At 36.7% G+C, this 27847-nt stretch overlaps 1 protein-coding gene and 1 long non-coding RNA gene across 10 annotated transcripts in view; both read left to right on the top strand.

Moving 5' to 3' along the window:
• The first annotated feature begins 1914 nt into the window (after positions 1-1914).
• TRPC1 (transient receptor potential cation channel subfamily C member 1) overlaps positions 1915-27847 on the top strand; it is a 66303-nt gene continuing 40370 nt past the window's right edge. For 3 of the 9 annotated variants that reach the window (XM_053903755.1, XM_019438556.2, XM_053903752.1), the window contains exons 1-4: positions 2195-2480; positions 16567-16721; positions 23003-23104; positions 27527-27729. In XM_053903755.1, coding sequence (XP_053759730.1) covers positions 2306-2480; positions 16567-16721; positions 23003-23104; positions 27527-27729 — 635 coding nt within the window. In that variant the 5' untranslated portion in view covers positions 2195-2305. Of the gene's footprint in view, positions 2481-16566; positions 16722-23002; positions 23105-27526; positions 27730-27847 lie in introns of all 9 variants that reach the window. The other 6 variants (XM_053903753.1, XM_053903754.1, XM_019438566.2 and 3 more) reach the window with 5 other exon arrangements.
• On the top strand, positions 14457-15672 carry LOC128777311 (uncharacterized). Its single transcript, XR_008422562.1, has 2 exons — positions 14457-14903; positions 15139-15672. It is a non-coding gene; the product is annotated as an uncharacterized LOC128777311 (long non-coding RNA).

Below are 27847 nucleotides of genomic sequence, written 5' to 3'. Positions count from 1 at the left end.
GAGATGATTCAAAAAGTTTTCTAAGGAACAGAATGCATTTGCAATACTGGCTTACTTTGAAAAAGGAAAAATCCTCGAATACTTTGCCTCCTAGGATTATCTATGAACATAGGGTGGAATTCCTCTGAATCTAAGAAACTAATCCAGCTGCTGTGAGAGTTCTTATGGATGAGAAATCACAAACCCAGAGGCTTGAAAAGACCAGATTAAAATGTTTTTTATACTTTTGAACCATCTGAATTTTTACCCTCCAACACTGGAACTTTTGGATGGATCAGGGTTAGAGTTGTTCTGCTACTGAGTAAAAATTTTACTAGACTATGAAGACTGTAACGACATATACAAACAAAATGTGTAAGTAAGCACATATATATAAACCCACATATGTATTTCTGTGTTCAGTGGCCACAAATTAACACTGAAAAATTTTGGTATTCCACCAAATATACAAACTTGGAAACGGTATAGAATGGGGGAGATTTGTGATAGAGATAAGCTAAAATGATTCAATAGGTAATTGGCCATTTTGGAGTAAACACATGACAATGTTTGGAAAGGTGGCCAATCTTGTCATCTACCTAGGGCCTCTTAGGGAAGATCTAAATAAGACTTTGAATGGTAAGAAAGATTTATATTTAGAAAATTTGGTAGTGTTGACAAGAACAGATATAGAGCAAATCAACCTGAATAGAATAGGAAGTACTTCCCTCAAATATAAGATATTCTGAAGTAAATTTATGTATTGGCTTTAAAAACCTAAAGCACCAAGGGCACATTTTTGATTTTTGTATAGTTGTTGTGAGAAGCAATAAGAATTATTCGAGAGATATAATTTGTAGTTTTACCCCCTAGTTTTAAAGGTGAAAAAATCTACTTTTTCAAAGCAGTTTAAGAAGAATTTTTAATGTTTATCTTTGAGAGACAGAGAGAGAGAGAGAGAGAGAGAGATGGGGGGCGGGGAGTAGAACGAGTGGGGGAGGGACAGAGAGAGAGAGAGACAGGGAGACACAGAATCCGAAGCAGGCTGGGCGCTGTCACCCCAAAGCCAGACTTGGGGCTCAAACCCACCAACAGTGAGATCATGATCTCATGACCTAAGCGGAAGTCAGACGCTCAACGATTAACAGACAGCTACCCAGGCCAGCCCCCCACCCCCAGCCTCGCATCTGCTTTAAATAACTTTGCTTTAAAGATAATTATTCAGGTACGTAGTATTTCAGTTAGCGCTTCAGTCAGCTTTTGCTCAACACACATTTATAAAATCAAATTTATAAATGTGAAGACAAACCTCTGGAAGGACTGTAATTAGAGGAGATCCTAAAAATATGCTTATCCAATGGTTACGTGTTGGTACACTTGAATTACATGTGAATAAAGGTATACCATCAGGAATGTTATGCCAATTTTATATCACAGGCAAGTTGTTAAAAAATAGTCTAGAAATGAGTATAGCTAGCCCAAACACACAGACAAGGTCAAGTCTGGTGGCGTGGCCAGGCAGAGGACCCAAACACGAAATATTCAGACAATTCCATAGGCGGGGTCGACTAAACGTTAAGTCGTCAGAGGCTCAATTAACCATACCCATGCGTATTTATGTGCAGCAGGAGACGGTAAATTACCTCAAATCAGAAACCCAGGTGTGGGGAGGACGCACTGGGGGCTTCGCCTTTTCCTTAGCAATTAGAAGCCTTCAGAGGCCGCAGCTGGCAGACGAGGAACGGGGGGCGGGACGCAATAGACCCCGCCCCCACAACAGGCCCCGCCTACCATCGAAACGGCCCCGTTGTCGTCGCTATAGCGGAGCGGAAGATGACGTGAGGAGAGTCGCGAACATCTCCAGGCGCAGCTGGGCTGGCGGTTCCCACATCCCGGGAGCCCGACGTGCGCAGAATCGCTCTAGGAGCTCCTTTCCCACAGATCTCTCATCCTCCTCCCGGGCCGGGCCGCCCCCAGCGCGGCCCCTGCGGCTCCTGGCACGGCCCCGCGCTCGGCTGCCGCCCTGGCGCGCGCCACTCTGTCGTCCCCGGAGGGGCGCGGACCGGCTCGGCCCGGGCGCCGGAGGCTGGGGAGGGGGCGCTGGCCCCGGGGCCGCGCATGCGCCGCCACCAATCTGGGGCTGTCGGTGGAGGGCGAGTGCTGGTTTCGAGGGGAGGCGACGCCCTTTGGGGCCAACGGGCCGCGCGCTGAGGCGGCTGTGGGAACGACTCATCCCTTTTCCAGCCCTGGGGCGGGGCTGGGGTCGGGGTCGGGGCTGGTGGGGGCCCCGCCTCCGTCTCCTGGCCTGCCCCCTTCATGGGCCGCGATGATGGCGGCCCTCTACCCGAGCACGGACCTCTCGGGCGCTTCCTCCTCCTCCCTACCTTCCTCCCCATCCTCCTCTTCGTCGCCGAACGAAGTGATGGCGCTGAAGGATGTGCGGGAGGTGAAGGAGGAGAACACCCTGAATGAGAAGCTTTTCTTGCTGGCGTGCGACAAGGGTGAGAGCTAGGCCCCTTTCTCCACTTCAGGGCGCCCCTGCCCTGCACACCCTTCGCCCTCTCCCCAGCCTCACTTTGGGGCACTCTTTCCTCACGCGCCGAGCGTCTGTACCCGCCGCGTCCGTTGTCTCGCCCGGGCCGCCGGGCGCCGCCTCTGAGAGTGGAGCTGGCGGGCGGGAGCAGCCGGCGAGCAGCCCTCCGAGCGCCGCACCTGGGGCGGCTGTTCTGGCCGTGGCCTCCCTTTGTGGGGTTCCGTATTTAGGTAGCGATGTGGGAACCCAGACCCTAGGGTTTTAGCCCCCGCCTCTGCTACTAACCCCCTGAATGACTTGGTCTCCCTCTCGGGGCTTCTGTTCTTTCTCTCTGGAAGCCCAGAGGGTTTGTCTAGTTTTGGATCTTCTAGTCCGAAAATTCCATGACCTTGTTTAAGGTTCCTCGTGTTTATGGGCTCTCAGCCATACTTGTATTAATTAGCTTCAGCCACCCAGTGCCTTGGTGTTCATGGACTGTTGAATGGCATTCGGTATGTCAATATCCTAGGGGGAGATAAACGCAGGCGTGGAGAAATTATGCGTTAGTGCCAAACTTTTTTTTTAATTTACGGAACTTTGTTCGTGCTTTTCATTGGAGAAGAAAGTTTATTGCTCCTGAGTCGTCTTCGGGGGAAAAATGGTAGTGCAAAACAGTTACAGGGCAAAAATGTGAAATATATTTAATGAGTTTTCTTTAAAAAGAAAATAAAAACCTAGAAATCAATTGTTTTTATGGCCATAATAAAATCTCTTCATTTAAGCATGCTTTCTGTTGGTACGTATAATAATAGGAATGGGAAATTGCCCTAAGACAGCTTTTATTTCCTACATGTAAGAAAGAGCTGTGATTTTTCTCTTTCTAAATTTATTAAGTTGCCTTACAATGGCCATGCTCACTTAGGCACACTGTTTAGGATCATGCAAACTTCCAAAACAAACCCAAAGAGCAGCTTACACTGTGAAAGGATTAACTACAGAGGATTTTTTTTTGTCTGTATGTATGAGCGTGTTTTTAATAAATCACAGCCTCTCTAACTTCTTACCACTTTTGAAATAGGATTTTATTTACACAACTTTTTGAAAACACATTCACATGTAAACAAAGTCTACCTATGTGTGTTGTCAGACACTTTTACGTTCTTATGTAATAGTATTAAATTAGGAAAGCCTTTGTTAAAGTCCACCATGGACACAGCTTTGAATAGTCTTGGAAATGTAAAGAAACATAGGATATATGTTTATAACCTCACAAAAGTCATTGTCGATTGTGTAAAGTTACTTAGTATTACTGAAGTGGGTTATCTGAGTTCTCTTCCCTCAAGGATTCTCCGAGAGGGGAAGGGACAAGATTGTGTTACACTAGAATGAGTAAGTGGCTGCTGCATGTACCCCAGCTTACTGAGCTGTGGTTATTTTAAAGCAAGCAAAGTATGTCAAGAAAGGGCATTTAATGTTGCTGTCAAATTGAGGACAGAGGAATGCCATATGTGGTTGGAGTAGGTACTTATATGTATATTTAGAATTATTGCATGGTATACCTCAAATTAAAGTTTTAATATATAATAGTTTTGAAGCCTATCTAGTAGTGTCAGTTGAAATAGCTTCCAATTCTTTGTCAGTTTCCCATTTTGTAAAATCATTAAGATTCTTGGAGAGGTTTGGATTTTTGGGGCTGGGGTGAAAAGTAAATAAGCATGCTTTTTTTCCCCCCTCTATAGTAGAGACAAAAAAATTTTTTTTTTGCTTATCCCAAGCAGGCTCCATGCTGTCAGCACAGAGCCCGATGCCAGGCTTGATCCCAGGAACTGTGAGATCATGACCTGAGCTAAAATCAAGAGTCTGCTGCTTAACCAACTGAGCCACCCAGGCACTCCTAGAATTTTTTTAAATGAGTGCAATTAAATAGGTATTTTCTGTTTCAGGTGTGTTAAATTCTTGGCTTAGATTTGGAAAAAATGGCTTAAATTACATATATTTATGGTATGTTTACATTGGAAAAATAAATTGGAGTTATAGCAGTACTTTTTTGTTTACATGTTTGTATTCACTAATAGTGTTAAACTTTTTTTAGTGTACCTGAACCAAATCTAAAAGTGAGAAGTTTGCTGAAGTAGCTATAGCTTCCACTGTTGGAGCTTTCACCAAATCAAATGGCAAACATTTACTAAAACAGCCATTAGGGTAGATTGCATATACTTTCAAAGATGATTTCATTTCATCCTGACAACCCCATTAGCCAAATCTGTTACACCTATTTTACAAATGAGGAAAATGAGGCTTAGCAATATTTTAAAATCACTTTGCCCAAGGTTACATTAGCTAGGAAATGGTAGAATTGAGATCTATATTGAGCCTCCGCTCTTAGCCACTGTGTTACATTAATCTAGTTGTAGCTGAATGAATGAAAATAATTCGTATTAGAGAAGACATCTAAATTTGGACTTGTTAGTTAATGATTAAACTTGCTCTCCTACGAATGTTTTATAAACCTTGTTTCTGTGGATTCTATTTATCCAATAAAAGTAAAAAGCTTTAATAGCACTAGAACAGATCCATTCTAGAATACCTATATTTATCTTCCTTTTCATTTAGCAATCCTACTCTACATGTACAAAATGATTATAATATATTCCACTTAGGGAGAATTCCTAAAAGATAAAGTGGTCATTGTGTACGTTAGTGGGTGGGTGGCTTTTTGAAAGGTCTGTACAGATTGAAGAGCAAAGAAAAAACGTAGGAAAGAAAAAGATTTTATGTTTGATTTTATGGTTTGTATAGCTGGCTTTTATGTAAATGAGCTCAATAGATACAGGCAAGTGCTGATCAGGTAGTGGCTACTTAATAGTGGCTGTTATTTATCTTGAAAGTAGGTCAGAAGCATGTATCATTGGTTCTTAGTGTAAAATTTAGAAGAAAAAGTCAAAGTTCCTGTACCAGTGACATCAAATTAAGTCTGTTCTCACCCTCCCCTCCCCCCCACCCCGTCCCTAGTAAAATTCTCAGCAAGCACACTCATATTCTTTATAGACAGAATGCTGCAACTCAGGTGAAAGTTAATTGAAACAAGGGCTGGCTATTTTATGAAATATTAAGCAAGATTCTTATCACCTGCCCCTTTCCTCTCTCTTTGAGAGTTAATGTGATAATGAGCCACTTTTATTTGTGGAGCCTGTGGTTTACTCAGGCCTGCTGGCTGGAGAAAGGGTTAATTTGTTTAGGCTCTTTTAACGCAACTGGAGAGGATGGTAGCTTTTAGTATGCATTCATGAGCTAAGCATGTATTAACCCTTTAATTTGCTGACGATCAGTTCTTGTGCAGAAAAATGGAGTGATGAAAAGACCTTAGTCTGGATTCATTCCCTGTCAACTTCCCATGAAGGGCATTTTCAGGAAATTCTATGTGCAATTAATGAGTCAGGATGCCCTTGAAATTTCAGTATGGGGGCACAGGAGGGATGGAGAGAGCTGCCCTTGGGCTCAATCTAAAGTCTTGGGTCACCTTTGTGGTAGGATTTTGCTGCATTGTGTGGGAGGGCGCCTTGATGACTGAATGCTTACATGAACTTTGCATACGTTTGGGCTAAGCATGCTTTTAAGATGGGTGACATTTTTGGGAGAAGTAATACCAAGCTGCCGTATTAATAACACCTTAATATATTTAATGGGGCTTTTTTTTTTTTTTAGCTATTTGATGTAAAATAAATTTTATATAAACTCATAAAGGATATAAACTAAAGTTTTATTCAACTTGCAGCATCACTGTGAATTGGGTCTCAAGTCATGTACCAGACTCTCATTACAAAGTAAACATTGCCTCTAATTGTTTTTCTAATAGATTCAAGAATATACTGTTAATAATTCTTAATTTATCAACTCACTATAAAAAAATGTATCACCTTCTATGCTGTGTAATTTTTTCCTATAGCAGATGGAATCTTTTTTGCCAGATGATTTTCATTATAATTAATAGTCTTCATTAACAGTCATAAATGGCTAAGAAATTATAGTAATTGCTTTTTTAAAAATATTCAAACATACCATATTTATGAGTATCTTTAATTTTGAAGGTTTCACTTATAACAACATGATTACAACACATGGGGGGCATCTATGATAAATAGTGGGGTTTGCACATTTGGGTAAAACTACATTTTTTTAATAAGTTTATTTTTAGAGAGAAAGAGAAAGAGAGTGCATGTGCACGTGCCTGAGCGGTAGAGGGGCAGAGAGAGGGAGAGAGAATCCCAAGCAGGCTCTTCACTGTCAGCATAGAGCCCGACTTGTGGCTCGAGCCCACGAACCATGACCATGAGATCATGACCTGAGCAGAAGTTGGATGCTTAACTGAATGAGCCACCCAGGTGCTTCTGGGGAAAACTACATTTTTAAGTCATCTCCACTGTAAAAGTCTTGTGGGTATTTTATTTTATTTTTTTAAGATCTGGTTCAAGCTAATTTGAAGTTTGCTATAGAGTTAACATTTTAATCGGTGTTGTCACTATTTGTATTTATAGATCCAGTAACTGAATTTGATCATGTCTTTGTATTTTTTTACTTCGTCATTTTTTTCCTTTTAATAAAATCTTTTAAGTGTCTTCAGTTAATAGTTCAATTTGAATGCTGCTGTTGAGGGATGCCTGGATGACTCAGTCGGTTGAGTGTCCAACTTCGGCTCAGGTCATGATCTCACACTTCTTGAATTCGAGCCCCACATCAGGCTCTGTGCTGACAGCTCAGAGCCTGGAGCCTGCTTCAGATTCTGTGTCTCCCTCTCTCTCTGCTTCTCCCCTGCTTACACGGTGTCTCACTCTCTCAAAAATAAATAAAGATTAAAAAAAATTTTTAAAGAATGCTGTGGTTGACACACTCAAAAAGTTTGTTACAGAAACTTGGTTTCAATAGCTTTACAATTTTTTTTTGACTGATAAATTCTCCCATACTTCACAACTAACTGAAAATTTGGATACTATAAAATTAAACTAAACTGAGCAACATTAATGCTCCCATTTTAGTGATACTGAAATTTACTGTCATATGCCTGAAAATAAAATGAGGTGCTAATGAAGAAAAAAATGGAATCACCTATTCTTAATTAATATTGTAATTTTTCTCCACTGTCTTAAGAGTTTAAGTTGGCCAAGGTGAATTTGTTGCTAAGGATTCATGAATTACTCTGGTATTTATATACTATTTCATTTTTATTTATTTATTTATATTTATTTTTTTAATATAATTTATTGTCACATTGGTTTCCATACAACATCCAGTGCTTATCCCAACAAGTGCTCTCCTCAATGCTGATCACCCACTTTCCCCTCTCCCCCACCTCACCATCAACCCTCAGATTGTTCTCATTCCTTAAGAGTCTCTTAGGGTTTGCTTCCCTCCCTCTGGGTACCTTTTTTTTCCCCTCCCTCTCCCCCATGGTCTTCTGTTAAGTTTCTCAAGATCCACATATGAGTGAAAGCATACGATATCTGTCTTTGTATGACTGACTTATTTCACTTAGCATAATACCTTCCAGTTCCATCCACATTCCTGCAAATGGCCAGATTTCATTCTTTCTCATTGCCAAATAGCATTCCATTGTATATATAAACCACATCTTCTTTATCCATTCATCAGTTGATGGACATTTAGGCTCTTACCATAATTTGGCTATTGTTAAAAGTGCTGCTATAAACATTGGGGTATGTGCGCCCCTGTGCATCAGCACTCCTGTATCCCTTGGGTAAATTCCCAGCAGTACTATTGCTGGGTCATGAGGTAGTTCTGTTTTTAATTTTTGAGGAACCTCTGTACTGTTTTCCAGAGTGGCTGCACCAGCTTGCATTCCCACCAGCAATGCAAAAGAGATCCTCTTTCTCCTTATCTTCGCCAACATCTCTTGTTGCCTGAGTTGTTAATCTTAGCCATTCTGACAGGTGTAAGGTGATATCTCAGTGTGGTTTTGATTTTTATTTCCCTGGTGAGTGACGTTGAGCATCTTTTCATGTGTCTGTTTGGCCATCTGGATGTCTTCTTTGGAAAAGTGTCTGTTCATGTCTTCTGCCCATTTCTTTACTGGGTTATTTGTTTTTTGGGTGTGGAGTTTGGTGAGTTCTTTATATATTTTGGATACTAACCCTTTATCCGATATGTCATTTGCAAATATCTTTTCCCATTCCTTGGGTTGCCTTTTAGTTTTGTTGACTGTTTCCTTTGCAGTGCAGAAGCTTTTTATCTTGATGAGGTCCCAACAGTTCATTTTTGCTTTTAATTTCCTTGACTTGAAGATGTGTCAAGTAAGAAATTGCTGTGGCTGAGGTCAAAGAGGTTTTTTTCCTGCTTTCTCCTCTAGGGTTTTGATGGTTTCCTGTCTCACATTCAGGTCCTTCCTCCATTTTGAGTTTATTTTTGTGTATAGTGTAAGAAAGTGGTCTAATTTCATTCTTCTGCATGTGGCTCTCTAGTTCTCCCAGTACCATTTGTTAAAGAGACTGTCTTCTTTCCATTGGATACTGTTTACTGCTTTATCAAAGATTAGTTGGCAATGCATTTGTGGGTCCAATTCTGGTTCTCTATTCTATTGCATTGGTCTGTGTGTCTGTTTTTGTGCCAATACTATACTGTCTTGATGATTACAGCTTCGTAGTAGAGGCTAAAGTCTGGGATTGTGATGCCTCCCATTTTGGTTTTCTTCTTCAATATTATTACTTTGGCTATTTGGGGTCTTTGTGGTTCCATACAAATTTTAGGATTGCTTGCTTTAGCTTTGAGAAGAATGCTGGTGCGATTTTGATTGGGATTGCATTGAATGTGTAGATTGCTTTGGGTAGTATTGACATTTTGGCAATATTTGTTGTTCCAATCCATGAGCATGGAATGTTCTTCCATTTCTTTGTGTCTTCTTCAATTTTCTTCATAAGCTTTCTATAGTTTTCAGCATACAGATCTTTTACATCTTTGGTTAGGTTTATTCCTTGCTATTTTATGGTTCTTGGTGCAGTTGTGAATGGGATCAGTTTCTTTATTTCTCTTTCTGTTGCTTCGTTATTGGTGCATAAAAATGCAACCAATTTCTGTACGTTGATTTTGTACCCTGCAACTTTGCTGAATTCATGTATCAATTCTAGCAGACTTTTGGTGGAGTCTATCGGGTTTTCCATGTAGAGTACCATGTTGTTTGCAAAAAGTGAAAGTTTGGCTTCATCTTTGCCAATTTTGATGCCTTTTATTTCATTTTGTTTTCCGATTGCTGATGCTAGGACTTCCAACACTATGTTAAACAACAGTGGTGAGAGTGGACATCCCTGTCGTGTTCCTGATCTCAGGGGGAAAGGTTCTCAGTTTTTCCCCATTGAGGATGATATTAGCTGTGGGCTTTTCATAAATGGCTTTTATGATGTTTAAGTATTCCTTCTATCGCCACTTTCTTGAGGGTTTTTATTAAGAAAGGATGCTGTATTTTGTCAAATGCTTTTTCTGCATCTATTGACAGGATCTCCTAGTTCTTTTCCTTTAATAATGTGATGTATCACGTTGATTGATTTGCGAATAGTGAACCAGCCCTGCAGCCCAGGAATGAATCCCACTTGATCATAGTGAATAATTCTTTTTATATGCTGTTGAATTCGATTTGCTAGTATCTTATTGAGAATTTTTGCATCCATGTTCATCAGGGATATTGGCCTGTGCTTCTCTCTTTATGCTGGATCTCTGGTTTGGGAATCAAAGTAATGCTGGCTTCATAGAATGAGTCTGGAAGTTTTCCTTCCATTTTTATTTTTTGGAACAGCTTGAGAGGGATAGGTACTACCTCTGCTTTAAATGTCTGGTAGAATTCCCCAGGGAAGCCATCTGGTCCAGGACTCTTATTTGTTGGGAGATTTTTGATAACTTACTGAATTTCTTCACTAGTTATGGGTCCGTTCAAATTTTCTGTTTCTTCCTGTTTGAGTTTTGGTAGCGTGTGGGTCTTTAGGAATTTGTCCATTTCTTCCAGGTTGTCCAGTTTGTTGGCATATAAGTTTTCATAGTATTCCCTGATAATTGCTTGTATTTCTGAGGGATTGGTTGTAATAAATCCATTTTCATTCATGATTTTATCTATTTGGGTCCTCTCTTTTCTTTTGGAGAAGCCTGGCTAGAGGTTTATCAATTTTGTTTATCTTTTCAAAAAGCCAACTCTTGGTTTCATTGATCTGTTCTACTGGGTTTTTTGGACTCTGTGTTGTTTATTTCTGCTCTGATCTTTATTCTTTCTCTTCTGCTGGGTTTGGAGTGCCTTTGCTGTTCTGCTTCTAGTTCCTTTAGGTGTGCTGTTAGATTTTGTATTTGGGATTTTTCTTGTTTCTTGAGATAGGCCTGGATTGCAATGTATTTTCCTCTCAGGACTGCCTTCGCTGCATCCCAAAGTGTTTAGATTGTTGTATTTTCATTTTCATTTGTTTCCATATATTTTTAAATTTCTTCTCTAATTGCCTGGTTGATCCATTCATTCTTTAGCAGGATGTTCTTTAACCTCCATGCTTTTGGAGGTGTTTCAGACTTTTTCCTGTAGTTGATTTAAGTTTCATAGCATTGTGGCCTGAAAGTGTGCATGGTATGATCTCAATTCTTTTATATTTATTGAGGGCTGTTTTGTGACCCAGTATGTGATCTATCTTGGAGAATGTTCCATGTGCACTCGAAAAGAAAGTATATTCTGCTGCTTTGGTTGTTGCTAAGGATCCATGAGTTACCTTGGTATTTTATATACTATTTAATTTAATTTATTTATTTTGTTTATTTATTTTTAAAGATTTTATTTTTATTCTCTACACCCAATGTGGGGCTTGAACTCACAACTCCAAGATCAAGAGTCAAATGCTCCACCAACTGAACTAGCTAGGTGCCCCCAATACTATTTCATTTTTTTAAATGTTTATTTTTTAGAGAGAGAGCGAGTATGTGTGCATGTGCAGGCAAGCAGGGGAGGGGCAGGGAGAGAGGGAGACAGAGGATCTGAAGCAGGCTCCATGCTGATAGTGGAGAGCCCAATGTGGGGCTCAAGCTGGCGAATTGGGAGATAGTGACCTGAGCCAAAGTTGGATGCTTAACCGACTGGGACACCCAGGCACCCTAATAGTATTTAATTTTTTTAAATTGCTATTTAGGACTCACTACATTGTTTTTATGACTGCTGGTGGGGTTGCAGCCTGCATTTTGGAAAACATTAGTCTAGAAAGATCATACTGAGTAAACAGGAGAGTTGCATAAGGTTAATGGAGAATGGTTGTGAAGCTCAGGTCCCATAGGGATTAATAAGCCACAATAAAGATTTTGGCACTTATTTTAGGTGTGATGGAAAATTATAACAATCCTCAAGATTTTTTTAAAAATATTTATTTATTTATTTATTTATTTATTTATTTATTTATTTATTTTTGAGAGAGACAGCATGTGAATAGGGGAGGAGCAGAGAGAGAGGGAGACACAGAACCTGAAGCAGGCTCCAAGCTGTCAACGCAGAGCCCGATGGGGGGCTCGAACTCACGAACTGTGAGATCATGACCTGAGCTGAAGTCAGACACTCAGCTAACTGAGCCACCCAGGCGCCCCTAAAAATTTTTAATGTTTTATTTATTTTTGACAGAGAGACAGAGCATGAGTGGGGGAAAGGCAGAGAGAGAGGGAGACACAGAATCTGAAGCAGGCTCCAGGCTCTGAGCTGTCAGCACAGAGCCCAACGCGGGGCTTGTGCTCACAGACCGCGAGATCATGACCTGAGCCTAAGTCGGAAGCTCAACGGACTGAGCCACCCAGGTGCCCCAATCCTCAAGATTTTTGATTTGAATGATAGGAATTTTAAAAAGATCAACTCTGGCTGCTGGGTGGACAGTGGATTAAAGGAGTGGGGCTAGAACAAGGTGGACAAAATGGCCCACAGGCCAAATCCTCACCACCTGTTTTTCTGAGGCCTGCAAGCTAAGAATAGTTTTCACACTTTGCATTTCAAGTTATTGGGAATGAATCAAAAGAAGAATAATATTTTATAATATGAAAATTATATAAAATTTGAACTTAAGTGTTCACAAATAAAGTTTTGTTGGAACACATTGGAGTTCACCTGTGTACCTATAGTTTGTAATCACTTTTCTGCAGTAAGGCAGACTTGGGTATTTGCCCATAAAGCCTAAAATATTTACTCTGTGGCCCTCTATGGAAAAAGTATGTTGACCCTTGTATTAGAAGTGTAAGCAGCTATTATCAATAAAGAATCTATTGCAGAGTTCAGGAAAGAGATGATAGTGGTTTGGACTAGGGTAGCAGTATACATGAATACAAGGGGATGAGTATGGGAACTATTTTGGAGAGGGGGCTAAGAAGGCTTGCTGTTGAATTGGCATATGGGTGGAATTGATTGAAAAGTTATTTTTCCTTTACTGAAAAAGGAACCATCTAGCCAAAAAGTAAACAGATTATGTTGCATTTTCTTCTATATATTATATTTTAAAAGATAAAAGATGCATGTAATTATTAAAAGCAACTTTAATATAAAGTGAAATTTATATATTTGTCTGACATAAAAAGGCATTTAAATTGTAATCCTTGCTCTATAACTAGCTTCTTCCTATATATTTTAAATTTACTAATCTCTTTTCTACATATACGCTCATCCTAAATTTTAGGATTGTTCTGGGTTTAACAGTATAGCACATTGTTTTAAATGGCTTGCAAAGGTAAACTTAGGTGGAATACTTAGAAACCTAAACTATAGTTTCCTATAGGTTCTGTGACTATAGTATGTAATATTTCATTTGCATATGTGTGTCAGCTATCTCAAGGTGGTACTTTTTATTATCTTTAGGGATGAAATTTACTGATTTGGTTTTGATTTTTAAGTTTCCTTTTTCTTGTATAGCCCCCTGAGTATAATGGAAATAGTCTTTGAAACCTTAAAGCTAGAGTATCTGACATTTGCAATAAATTACTCTTTAAACAGCAATCTAAAGTTTTAAAACGTAGCAGTTGTTTCTGTCCATTTGCTGTACCTACAGTTTATAAAATTTTGTAAGAATTGTATTTATACAATTCTTTATACTTTTCTGGCTCTATCAAAAGGCTGACTAGATAATCCGAAAACCCTCTTGCTTCAAATCACCTAGGAATGCTAGCTAAAATACAACAAACAACCATTTAAATGAAGAGTTGAGCTTTCAGGAAATTAAGGGAAACACTCAGGATCCAAAAGTGAGAAAAAGACTGAAAAACAGAGGAGTGTCCTTAAAACCCTATACCTGTAGCAAAGCTGTAGATGAAGAAAAGAATCCATCCACCAGCACTGGGAGACTACAGAGAAGCTTGTAAGTAAGAATCTGCAGATATAGTCCTGTCTCTTGTTGGCTTGGAGTTTAATATTACCTATTTGGTCCATGAAAACCTAAACTGAGAAATAAATAATGAAAAGGATTGATAGGGGAGCAAAACCTCTGAGTTATGTGGAAGAAGCAAACTTAAAACATCCTTGATGTGACAAGCTTTCAAACTAGGTTGCCAGGATTCCCACAGTTAAGCTGCATAAAGATGAGTTTGCAATGCTCAATTTAAAAATTCAGGAGACAGTCACCCATTATTGATAATCACTAGGCACAACAAATAGGATTAAATCCTTAAGACCTGATAAGTATCATATAAAAACCATAAAATAAGTATGTTTAAAATGACTAAAATCTTAAGGAAATGAAAACATAAGGAAGTAAAACAAAAGATTTGGAAAGTAATCCAGTAAAACTTAGAGAAAAAAAAAGTCATTAAAAAAATAAATGGGTTAAAGTGATTGAATAAGGAATAAGTGAGATTTGGACACAGTATCAAGAATGCAAGAGAGAGAGCAAGAAAGAGGAAAAATAAGAAATGTTTAGAGACACAAATTGGAATGAGATGATCCAACATAATGTGTGTGTGTGTGTGTGTGTGTGTGTGTGTGTGTGTGTGTGTGTTTTATGTTTATTTGAGAGAGAGAGAGAAAGCACGCACATGATGGGGGGAGGGTCACAGAGAGGGAGACCAAGGATCCGAAGCAGTCTCTGCATTGTCCCATGAACCATGAGATCATGACCTGAGCCGAAGTTGACGCTTAACCAACTGAGCCACCCAGATGCCCCTCCAAAATAATGCTTAATGGAAGTTCCAATAGAAAACAGAGTAATATGGAGACAAAGTAATATTTGAAGAGATAATGGCTGAAAATATTGCAGAATTAATGAAGGGCAGAAGTCCTTAGATTCAGCAAGCCTAATGAGTCCCTAACAGGATAAATAAAAAATTAATCCTCCCCTAGACACCTCATGAAACTAAAAAAAATAGAGTTTTTATGGGTAGCATTTTCCTACCACTAAGATATTGAAATAAATTCACCTTAAATAAGGTTTAAGAGGGGCGCCTGGGTGGCTCAGTCGGTTAAGCACTGACTTCGGCTCAGGTCATGATCTTGCGGTCCGTGAGTTCGAGCCCCACGTCGGGCTCTGTGCTGACAGCTCAGAGCCTGGAGCCTGTTTCAGATTCTGTGTCTCCCTCTCTCTGACCCTCCCCCGTTCATGCTCTGTCTCTCTGTCTCAAAAATAAATAAACGTTAAAAAAAAAAAAAAAAAATTTAAAATAAGGTTTAAGATGTTACTTTCCAGTAACAATCTGAAATTTTCACTGGTCTATCTGTATATTCACTATTCATCTTGTGACTAAGAGCTTCACTTTGTGAAGTTTTTTTATAAGTTTTTGCCATGGAACATTAGTATCTAAATATTAGTTAGCAGTGCTATGAGGAAAATATTTCTTTTTGCGACTAGTTTTCTTATTGAGGAATCTAATGAAATATGCCATCAAATAACTACCATTCAACTTCTTCCAAAATGTGTGGGAACTTTAAAGTCATTGACTAAAAATAGTAGCAAATCTTTGAAAAGTTTTAACAAAAATCTGTTACTTTTCCTTCTTGTCCACTCATTTAGTTCACTTTTAGGATTTTTTCTTTCTGTATCATGAAATTACTCATTTCTTTTTCCTTGTGGTTTCCATTCTGATTGTTCTTTTCCTGTTTATTTTTCGTACACTTTTGAGGAACAACTATATTTGCAAGTCACTTAAAATAGTTTATTCCTCCTATGTTTCAGAAGTTAAACAAAACCCACCTTGCTTTATTTAATTAGCCCTTCTTTTTTTATTTATTCCACCTTATTATTATATTACTGCACTAGCTAGTCAACAGATAAATATAATGGGCCCTCGGTGAAAATGATTACCTCCATAAATAATCTCATTTACCCTGTTGGGTCAACTGTTTTGATGTGGGCTGGAGTTAGGAGGAAGGTAATCTGCATGCTCCCAACACATCAAACTTCACTTTGAAATATTCTGACTTCAGCCCTTACCAGCATTAATTATTTATTAATTTATGAAGTGAACATTCCCTGGTCATGTAAGCAGATGATGAGGTGAGTGTGTGTACAGTGTGTGTGTGTGTGTGGAGAGTGGGGAGAAGAGGATAGGAATCTCTGGCATCCTTTCCTCTTAGTATGCATACCTACTAGCATGTATACATTCACACTGCTTTTCCAAACTAGGTTTTCCCCTGTAAAACCACTTCTTAATATTCTATGCTTGTTGTTAGATCTTATTTTTAACCATTGTTATGTGCTAGTAAATGTGTATATGAGATGTAAAACTAAATCCGTTAAGCTTCTTTTATTTTTCTAGCTTCCAGTCTGTACTTTTGGACATTCTGTATTATTTAAATATCTTCTAAAAGTTTCTTTCCTTACTTATAGTCAGTCAATTATGAATTTTAAACTTAACTTTTATTTCAAACTGCACACTTAAAATTTTACTCCTTATGTTTGCAGTTGGTGTGCATACTATTTTATCAGGATATAAGTTTTTCAGCAAGGAAATGTTCCCATTTTCTTTGCACATTTCCATATGCAAAATGAGTTTAGATTTTTAAATTTTCTTTGAAATCACCAGGCTAAGTTTTTACAGTCATTCTTATCTAATATGTCTTGGATATTAAATTATGTTTGTATATTGTTATTTAGGTGACTATTATATGGTTAAAAAGATTTTGGAGGAAAACAGTTCAGGTGACTTGAACATAAATTGCGTAGATGTGCTTGGGAGAAATGCTGTTACCATAACTATTGAAAACGAAAACTTGGATATACTACAGCTTCTTTTGGACTACGGTTGTCAGGTACAAGGCTAGATAATTCTATCCAGTAGCTTCTAAGTACTGTTAGATATGCCATATTTTCTTCTTTCTTTCTAGTTTTCTTCCACTCCCCCCTCCCTTTCTTCCTTCTTTTTTTTTCTTTCTTTCTTTCACCCTTTATTTGGTCTTGAGCCACTAAAAGTTTTAAAAACAAACCATGAAAAAGCCTTTTTATAAAAAGTGTATTTTGACTTGATTTATCTTTTTCCTCCAAATTTTGACTTTTTCCTTCCTTATAAATGTTTTATAACATCTGACAGGTAAATTATCATGACTTATTAAAGATGGCTTTGTTTTTATTACTTATGTTATTACTATTTATATTATATGTCTAAAAATAGTACAAATGTTCTGGAAGTGTCAGGGAAACAGATTTTTCTGTGGCCCGTTTAATTTACAAACAAAAGAACAAAATGCTCCTGACTCACAATGCAATTTTTAACTTGACTTTTATTTTGTCCTTTTAAATTTTATTAATTTTTCCTTTTTGTCTGAAGTTTAGTGTTTGCTTATAACTAAAAGTGAAAAAAAAATTTTAACTGGAAAATATAGACCTTTCTGTTTGTCTTCATATCAATTCAGGTAGAAAAGCAGGCATGCATATAAGTCTTGAAAGAATTCAGCCAAGAGATTGTGAAGGAAATTTAATAATATTATTTTCCTTTTCTTTTGGGTTTGCTTATGATGGGAGCACATGAATTCTTGCACTTCTTTTTTTCTTTCAAATAGTATGATTGTTTGCTCTGTTGGAGCTTCAAATTAATGAGGCTTTTTATTTTAGTGGCATCAGGAAGCACTCACAGAAAATTTAAAAAATATAAGTAAGTTTTATGTGTATTTTTACTGTGTGTATATATACATATGCATTACAATATATGACACTTCCAGTGTACATGCATATTTGGAGTAGAAAAAGAAATTGCCTTCCCGGCAATTCCAGTTATCTAGAACACCCCTGAGAACCAGAAAGTAACAAAAAAACATCTCTGAGCAGTAGGTGCCGTGAATTTTTCCATTTATGAACTTTAGTCAATAGAGTACTGGAGCTCTCCTTCAACTTTAACAAACTTATAATACTTACTCTTCTAATCCATAGAGAATTAGAGGGGCAACAGAAGGGACATGAGGGCTGCAGAAAAACAAAATGGGGCACAGTACCTCTGACTCTCTTTAATAAAGAGGTCAAAAGCATTACATATCTGATAATCTCTGAAGAAGTTGCATGTTGGGGTGGTAATCAATGTTTATAACAATGGCCCAGAATAAGTGAGGAAAAGTTAAATTATATTCAGTACCTATTGTTTTGGAAGAAGGAAGAATATGTATAGTACTTCTGAAAGCAGAAAGCTTCCATCAAAATAGTTTAAATTTCAAAGCGAAACGCTTAAAGGCATAAGCTTCAGTGACCTAGAAAATAGTTATAAAGAAGGACCCTGATGATTCTGGATAAAAGAAATATTATAGTATGATAATCATTTTTATCTTTTTACATACATGATCCTGTGTATATAATAATTCTGCAGTATACATGGTTCCTGATCACATTTGAACATCATAGCCAGCCTATATAGCTGTTATGTTTTATAGACTGGAAAACTGAGGCTCATAGACTTTAATGAATTGCCCAAAGTTCTAAAGTGAGTGAGAGGAAAGCCAAGATTTGAACCTGATCTTCTGACTGCAAATCCCATGCTCTTTCCAGTTCACTGTGTTCTGTCTCAGGTTATCTCCGTCTTACCTATCAATCAACAGATGTCCAAAGCCTTTGGTTGGGTGTGATTGTGGAAATGAATAAGTAAAACATGAGGTCTGTACTAAAGGATATTAAAACTAATTGGACAATGAAAGTATAGTTGACCCTTGAACAATACAAATTTGAACTGCATGGGTCCATTTATATGTGGATTTTTTACAGTGTAGTACTGTAAATGTATTTTCTCTACCTTATGATTTTTGTAATAACGTTCTTTTTTCTAGCTTACTTTATTGTTAGAATACAGTATATAGTACACATAACATGCAAAATATATGTTAATTGACTGTTATTGGTGAGGCTTTGGTCAACATGTTATTAGTAATTGAATTTTGGGGGTGTCAAAAGTTATATGCAGATTTTTGAGTATGTGGGGGGTGGACACCCCTACCTAACCCCTGTATTTTTCAACTGTACATATGAATTTCTAATCAGTTAAATAATGCAGAAGTGTATTTGATAAGTACTGAGTGTATTGTAATACTTGACCCTTGTGTATTACTTTGAGGTTAAAAAGTGCTGTTATGTATTTTATCTTGCGTTATGCTAGTGGCTCTCAGCTGGACAATTTTGCTCTCCAGGGGACATTTGATAATATCTGGAGACATTTTTGGTTTCTCAACTGTTGGATGGACCACCACTGGCATGTGGTAGGTGGAGGGTAGGGATACTGCTAAACATCCTGCAGTGCACAAGACAGCCCCACAACAAAGAATTATCGGGCCCCAAATGTCAATAACGTCACTATTGAAAAACCATGTTTTATGGTTAAACTTTTGTGCTTTACAACAGATGTTTTGGAAACATAGAAAAGAGAAAGTCACTGTGTATCTGCTATCAAGGTTTCATGGAAGAGTGTCACTTGAGCTCAGCTTTCAAACATTAATAATTATCAATATTTATGTAGTGCTATTGTATGCTAGGAATCTTAAATATATTCACTTCCTTAGTCCTCACCACAGCCCTATGAGATAGGTACTATTATTATTTCCATATTATAGTGGAGAGAACCAGTATACAAAAAGGTTAAGTAACATGCCCAAAGGTACAACACAAATGGCAGACTTGGAATTTGAACCCAGGTTCTGGCTCCAGGGTCCATGCTTTTACCTACTACTGAAACTACTCTCAAAAATGTACAGATAGCTCTGGAATAGGAGATGTGGAAAAGGATGTAAACAAAAACACATGCAATGTATATTTTTGAGACAATGGATAATTTAGCCTTCTGAGGAAATTATTTGGGCTAGATGGTAGTGGGAAATATCTGGAAAAATAACTAAAACAAAACTAATAAAAAGGGCCTGAATGCCAGGCTAAGGAATTTGGGTGTATAGATAGTGGGGTCATTAAATGATTTTTGAGGAAGAATGTGATGTGTCCAGTAATATTTTAGGAAAACCATTGTAGTGGCTGTGTTCAGTATAGATTAAAAAATGGAAAGTGGGGAAGGCCATAGCTTGGGTGAACAGTTTTTACAGTAATCCAGATATGAAGAGGTTAAAGCCTGAACTAGAATAGTAGCTACAAGAATAGGAGGAAAAATGGCAGATGTGAAAGATGTTATGAAGGAAGAGTTGATAGAACTTAGTATTTAAATTTGGAGGGGAGAATTTGAAAAGTCTAGGATGATTTGGAAATGTTAAACATAGGTGGCTGGGAGAAGGATGAAAGAAGTTAAGTCAAGCGTGGGGCAGAGAAATGTGAATTCTGGTTTTAGTCCTATTTATTTAGGGGGTATCAGGCAGTCTCCAATACACAGTTACACATGAAGATTAAATCTCTAGGGAGAGGTCAGACTGGAGAGATAGAGCAGTCATGGACGTGGGATGATCACCTGCATCATGAAAGTGGATGAAATTACCGAGGAGAGCAAAGGGCTCGTGCTGATTCTCAGGGAACATCTATGCTAATAAAGGCAATAGAAGGAAAGGGTTCCATTAAAGGAGTTTGGGATAGTGCAGCATTGTGAACACCAAAGAAAGAGTTTTAATGTGTTGCTTAGAAATCAAAGAAAATGAAGGAGTAGAAAAGGCACTGGATTTTGAAACTGGCATCAGTAGAGTTAGAGAACATGATATGCATGGGTTTGAGAAATTTGACAAAGTGAGAGAAAGAAAACTTGAGTGGTGAAAAGAAAGACAGGATCAAGTCAGCTTAGCAAAGAGTGAGGAAGTATTTCATGTTTTGGGAGATGGGAGCTAGGACTGTTTTTTCTATAAATGAAGGACCAAGTTCCTATAGAAGACAGAAAAACATTAAGTAGAATACCAAGGTGGAAAACAGCTTTGGAAAGAAAATAAGAAGCTTCTTACTTTGAGCTTAGGGGAAAGAGTATGGGAATTGTTGAAAAGACATTCTGAGATGGGAAGGAATATAGCAAGCATCCTCGTTAATACATAATAAGTATACATATTGAATACATTGGTATAAGGGAGGGATGGTCAAATATTTGTGAGAAATTGGGAAGCAAAACTAATGACCTTTTGTCCTAACAATATTTTAAAAATTATTTGAAACTTTTTCATTCAGAACTTCCTTTATCAAATAAATATGATTTGTGCAGAATAAGTTAATCGTAACTCCTTATTTACATGATTTTTTTTACACAAATAGTTTTTATTCCTGAAGCTTATCCTTTTAAGCATTGAAAGATTTAACATGAATCTTTCTTTATTCTTCACAAAATAGTGTATCTGAATATAATTTAACTTTACCATCATAAGTGGGAATCATTGAGAATATATTTGTTTTATTTTGCTTTATATAATCTGAAAATATTAACATGTTTGTCCTTACATTATATGGCTTCAGACTGCTCTGTTTGATAGCGATTTTGCTATATTCATATTTTATCTTTTCATTGGTCAGCTTTTAGCAATTTTTTCACTTCTTTCTATTTCGTTAGTTTTAACCTAGCTGTTTCCTTATTCAGTAAAGACTTGGAGAATACTTGGGAAAGCCAGTTTTCCTTCATTTATAGACAACTCTTAAGTCAGTATGATTGAGGCAATTCCTCCTGGGAAATAATGCCCATGAAGTTAGTTTGTGACAGCTCAATATAGTTATTTTGGAAATTTGCAGTTGGATCCATGGCTATGTTTCAGATAGTTGGAGTTGACTGGTACTTTGACTTGAAGAGCAGTGCCATTACTATAATTAGCTTTATAGGTTAAAATTAATCATAAGTGAAATGTTTAGTAGTAATGAATACATAATTCTTTTTGTTTGCTTCACCTGACCAAGTATGGTAAAAACTGAAGAGAAATGTTTGCAAAGTAGAAGAAGAATGATGCTAAATTCAAAGAATAGGCTACAGCCCAGTGAACCCTAAAAGTTTTAAGGGATAAAATAATTACATTTCTCATTAGAGTGGGGGGTTTTTCCTGTGGCAATATATAGGCAGTTCCTAATGATTGAATGTGGCCCCCAATTCTTTCTTTGGTGTGCTTAGTCCTATTTTTAGATATCCAAATAAAGTCTTCCATTTTTAGTCCTATTTTTGACATCTAGAGAAAGTGAATGGAAGTTTTATTCTTTTCAGCTACAAAGAATACTAAAGATCTGATAGAGTTTCATTTTCAAAAGAGAGAGGATGTTGATATAGATGGTTGTCAAAGACTATGACAGTTTTTCAAGTGTACAAATTGAAAATAATCGAGTCATTTTTTAAGATTAAAACATTATTTATCCCCATGTTTCCCTTCTCTCTTTATAGCTTTCTTTAAGAAAACAAAACAAAACAAAACAAAACAAAAAGAAACACAGAAACCTGATGTCACAGTTGCCAAGTATAATAATAGGACTGTAGACTTTGTTGCAGTGTTGGAAAGTCCCTATTCTCAGCTTCTGTTTACTTATTCTTCCAGTCAAAGTTGGAGTTTCAAAATGAACTATAGTTTGGGATTTTTAAAACTATAAAGTCACTTCTCCATCTTGTCTCTAAGGACATTGGTGGCCTAGTTTTTTGTGGCTTTTACTTGATAAGATTGCTAATATCAATGTCAAATTTGTACCATTTCAGTCAGCCATGTATGTTTTAAAGTTGAGAACAGAGGGCTCCCCTTATCCTCATGGTTGCATTGATGGTAATTTTTATTAGACTGAACATACCCTGTACCAGTAGTAATAGTCCTTGGCAATTTCTTTAATACATCTGGAATGTTAAGATTCTTTTGGTTCAAAGTTCAAAAGTAAAGATCTTGAAAAAAATTTGCAACTTTAAATATGGCATGGATCCATTAATAAACCCTTCTCTTCAAGCATTTATTATTTCACCAGTTTATGCAATGAAACCAGGACAGAAATTTGTGTGTGTTGTGGTACACAAAAGTACTGCTAAGGCCAGCAAATGTACTATTTATTTGGATAGTCTAAATTTTTAAATATTTAATATTACTGTATATAATACAGTTTAAATTTAAAGAGTTTTATTTAGGAATTAGTAAAAATAAATAGTTTACCTTTTTATCCTCCATTTTCATTTTTAACCTTTTTTTTTTTTTTGAAGTCCGCAGATGCACTTTTGGTGGCAATCGACTCTGAAGTAGTGGGAGCTGTTGATATACTACTTAATCATCGACCAAAACGATCATCAAGACCAACTATAGTAGTTAGTACTCTTAACTATTTATTAATTTGGATTTTTAAACCAAAATAGATCTGCCCCATTGCCATTTTTTTTCTTCCCCCAAATTTATTTTGTTCTAAAGAAATAGTTTTTTCTACTGTAAGGTAGTGCCTTAAAGTAAGTAGACACTTTGAAGAATAATTAATATTGCTTTCAGGAAACCTTTTTAAAGTTAGTGATATTTCCATAACTTTGTCAGTGTGGATCAGTATTTTTAGTTTTGAACATTCTATAGATTAAGTTGAAAATTCAGGTTAGTTTCCAAATGGATTTACAAATTAAATATATACAGTGAAACCATAAAACTGGAAGAAAATGTAGGTGAATATTTAAGTGATTAGGAGTGGAAAGACTTTGTAAACTTAAAAGCAAAGGACAAAAATCATAAAAAGCAATGGCACAACCATTGGCTGTATAGAAGTTAGATCTCTGAAATTCAGACACTGAAAAAATTTAGAAGGCAGATGGATAATTGGAAAATATATTTCCTATATATCACAAATTAATCTTAATAATTGACAAATTGATGAAAAATATCAAGATGAGAAAAGGACATGAAAAACATCTCAGAAAAAGATTAAAAGTTACTACTAATAAAACATGAAATACTAATTTTTGCTTGTCAAATTAGCAAACATTTTTAAAAATAATGATCATTGATGGCAAGGGAGTAGTACAGTCTCACACACAATTGGGAGGGAGGGTATTTTGGGAAGCAATTTGGCAGAATGTGTCATAAACAAGAAAGATGCTCATATTTTTTAGTGCTTCCTTCTCTAGAAGCTGGTCAGAAATGTGGACAAAAATGTTAATTGTGATCTTATTTGTAGCAATGAAAAAACCATATGACACAATTTAAACACCCCCAAATAAAAGATGGGAAATAGTAATAATTATATATATATTAAAATGGTATTTTTCAAAGAATATATACAAACCTGAACAAATATTACATAAGTCAAAAAATGAGAATAGTAAACTGGACATACAATATATAGTCCAAAGTTAAAAACATGCACAGACAAGGAACTATGAAATGTAGCAAAATGTTACCTCACAGCAATCATCTCATTGCTAAATTAAGGGTATTTTTTGTGTTACTCCTTTTTTCTTTATTGCTTTTGTAATTAGGAAGATAGCCACTAATCAAATTCTACTTTAAAAATGATATATTTGTTATATATCAAAATTTAACAATTACAACCTTCATTATTGGTGAGGAGGTAGTAAGACAAGCAGTTTAAATAATTGCTGGTTGTGTAAACTGGCTATACTCAGAAAAATATTGTTTTACAAAAGAATTATAACTTGGTTACAGATTATCTGCCATTATCTGAGAACAATGAGAAACTCTGCTAAATTGCATACTTTATCACATATTAACTGAAATATTTTACTTTCATTTAGATATTACAAAGTTTGTGTAAGCATGACTTTCTCCAGAGGAGTGTACCAACTAGTTTAAGTTGTGGCAAGAGACCAACAGGAGCAGAGAAAAAAAGGCCAAGAATACAGCCCCTGTCCAAAGGATCAGAAATATCTAGACTCCTATTCAATTTTCTGTCACCTGTCTTGCAGTCATGATTATATTTTGGTATACTTATTCCACTTTCTAGCCTTTTAACCCCTTTACTTTTTTGGCAGGGAGTAGGGGTGTAACCTGCCAGGGTACTGGAGCAGCTGACTGGCATTCTTTTATCACCATTACCACTGTCAGTCGAATCTTGAGTTGTACTCAGTGAAAAACACTTTGTACTTCATCTGTAACCAAAAGGCTTATCCAGCCTTTGCTTGAGTACTTCCAGTGAGGGCAGGATCACATTTTAACAGCCCTAATACTTTTTGACAGGCAATGTCAAATATTTTTATACACTTTTTTTTTTTATCATTTCAGTGAATTCATTCTGTATTCTTGGCTTATCAAAATTGTCTATTGATAAATTTTGACTTTCTAATACAGGTGGGGTGTTTTTTTTTGGTAGTATGTAGATTATATAATGAGCAATTAAATTATGAATTTTAATCTTCTAATGTTTTTCATGTTAAGTATGTTTTATAGGAAAACTGAGGACATTTTTCTTTTAAGAGAATAAATATAATTTTCTTCTCTATAACCAGTAATAAGGAGAGAAAGGGCTAAATTTTTAGACTTCTTTCTTATTTTTAAATAAATTCATTAATTTAAAGTCCCCAATAAATAAATGGGAAGTACATAAAGAAACTATTCATAAAAGAAGAGGAAAACAGCTTAAGTATGTCAAAAAATAGTAAAATTTAACTAGTAAATTAATATTTCATGGTAGGTTTTTTTTGTGTGTTATAAATTGGGAATGACCGTGCCTAGTGCTGCCTAGCTAAAGTGTGAAATGGGTACATTCCTATATTATTGGCAGTGTAAAATATGAAAAGAATTTTGGTAATATATATCAAAAGCTTCAAAACTGTTCATGGCCTTTAGACCTATTATTCGACTTCAGGGGTTCTGTGGTTAATGAGTTTATCCTAAATTTCAAAAAAGCTGTATTCATAAAGATGTTTGTGGTAGGTTGTTTAAATAAAGAAAATAAAATATCTTGAGCATAGATATATGAATTTTCTTAAATTGCATACTAAATTCTAAATACATGAATTTTATTTCCCAGAAATTCTGGGCTGTAGCTTTTTTTTGCCCCCCCCCCCCACCTTTTTTTTTAACAGAGGGTGAGAGAGAAAGAGAGAGAGAGTTCAAATGGGGGAGGGACAGAGAGAAAGGGAGAGAGAGAATCCCAAGCAGGGTCCATGCTGTCAGCATGGAGCCTGATGCGGGTCTTAACCCCATGAACCGTGAGATTATGACCTGAGTGGAAACCAATAGTCAGACAACTGGCTGAATCATCATGGAGCCCCTGGGCTGTAGCTTTATGAGATTATTAAAAGGGTCCTTGGACTTCAAAATATTAAGGACCATTGTTTTGTTTTGTTTTGTTTTGTTTAATGTTTTATTTTTTATTTTTGAGAGAGAGAGAGAGACAGTGAACAGGGGAGGGGCAGAGAGAGGGAGACACAGAATGCAAAAACATGGTCCAGGCTCCAAGCTGTCAGCACAGAGCCCAATGCAGGGCTCAAATTCACCAACTGAACTGTGAGATCATGACCTGAGCCGAAGTCAGATGGTCAACAGACTGAGCACTCCAGGTGCCCCAAGGACCATTGTTTTTAATCATTGATGCCAAATCACTTATATCAAAGATGTCCCTAAAAGGAGGTGTAATAGAGGTCTAGAAGGAGATACTATAAAATGTTTGTTGCTTTGGAGGAATATGGGAATTTTTATTCTTTCTGCTTTTCTATATTGTTCGGATATTTTATAATGTGTATGTATTACTTTTATGATATTAATAAAAATTACCAAAAAAATTCTGTGAACTTGATAAGCTTATGCAATGGAATCAAACAGCTCTCCCGGAAATGTGTGTGAAAAAGTGAGAAGTATTGGGAAGAGTATGCAATAGTCATAAAATAATCAACCATTTTATTTAACCCTGATTCTTTATTTACATAGTTTCTTTTTTCATGTCATGCCATCACCAGGCCCATGAGCCCATGTAGTGAAAGCAGAAAGAAACTATTCATAAAAGAAGGCTCCAGTGTAATACAGACCTGAGTTCTGATCTGCATTTTGCCACTCTGTTGCATAGCTTGGGCACATTAACTTCTCTGAGCCTCAGTTTCTTCATGGGGATTATAATGCTCAATTTTGCGGGCTAATATGGGGATGAAATGAGGTGATAAATGTAAAGTGCCTAACAGTTTCAGGAGTGACTCATTAATAGTAGTTATGATTGTTAGTGTTTTCGTGCCTTTGTAACAGGAAGTAGTATAGGTATTGATTGGGAATATGTAGAGAATTCTACAAAATGAAGAGTGCTTCCTATTTACTTATCCCTTTCAGGCAGCTTCACTGCTATCAATGTGGCAAGATTTGCCATAGAGGTGGAATTTTTAAAATTTTTCTCATGCATTTATACTCTGCCTATTTTTAACATTTCTGTTTTTCCTTTATATTCTTTTTCTAAGATTCTTGTTATCATTGTCATGCATGTTTCCATAATCTTGTGACAATTAAACACTTTTTTCTAAAGTATTTCTCTAGGTATCTTCACTTCTTTGTTACAAAAATAGAACTCCAGATGTATGAATGTATCCTATTGAAGATTTTTGACTGTCATGATTTATTGTATTTATTAATTAAAATTGAGTTTTCAGGTTTCAAAAAAAATTTAGTCCTGGTAAAGTGTTATCATATTTCTTAATATAATTCTTAAGTTCTTTGTGCATTCTGATTTTTTCATTTCATTTTCAGATAAATGTGTTGTTTTGCAGTCATAAATAATAATTTTGGACATTTATATAAATATTTTTCAGAAACTAATGGAGCGAATTCAGAATCCTGAGTATTCAACAACTATGGATGTTGCACCTGTCATTTTAGCTGCTCATCGTAACAACTATGAAATTCTTACAATGCTGTTAAAACAGGATGTATCTCTACCCAAGCCCCATGCAGTTGGCTGTGAATGCACATTGTGCTCTGCAAAAAACAAAAAGGACAGCCTCCGACATTCCAGGTTAGAAAGTTAAGGTTTTGATGAATAGGTGTGTGATACAGTAAGGTATGTCAGTGAAATTTTTGTTGTTTATCTTTCTATGCAGCTTTTAAGAAATATGGTACTGGGATGCCTTATG

This window comes from Panthera pardus, unplaced genomic scaffold (genome assembly GCF_024362965.1).
Source record: "Panthera pardus isolate Hobbes unplaced genomic scaffold, ASM2436296v1 HiC_scaffold_16, whole genome shotgun sequence".
NCBI lineage: Eukaryota > Metazoa > Chordata > Mammalia > Carnivora > Felidae > Panthera > Panthera pardus.
This window is presented reverse-complemented; position numbering and strand designations above follow the sequence as displayed.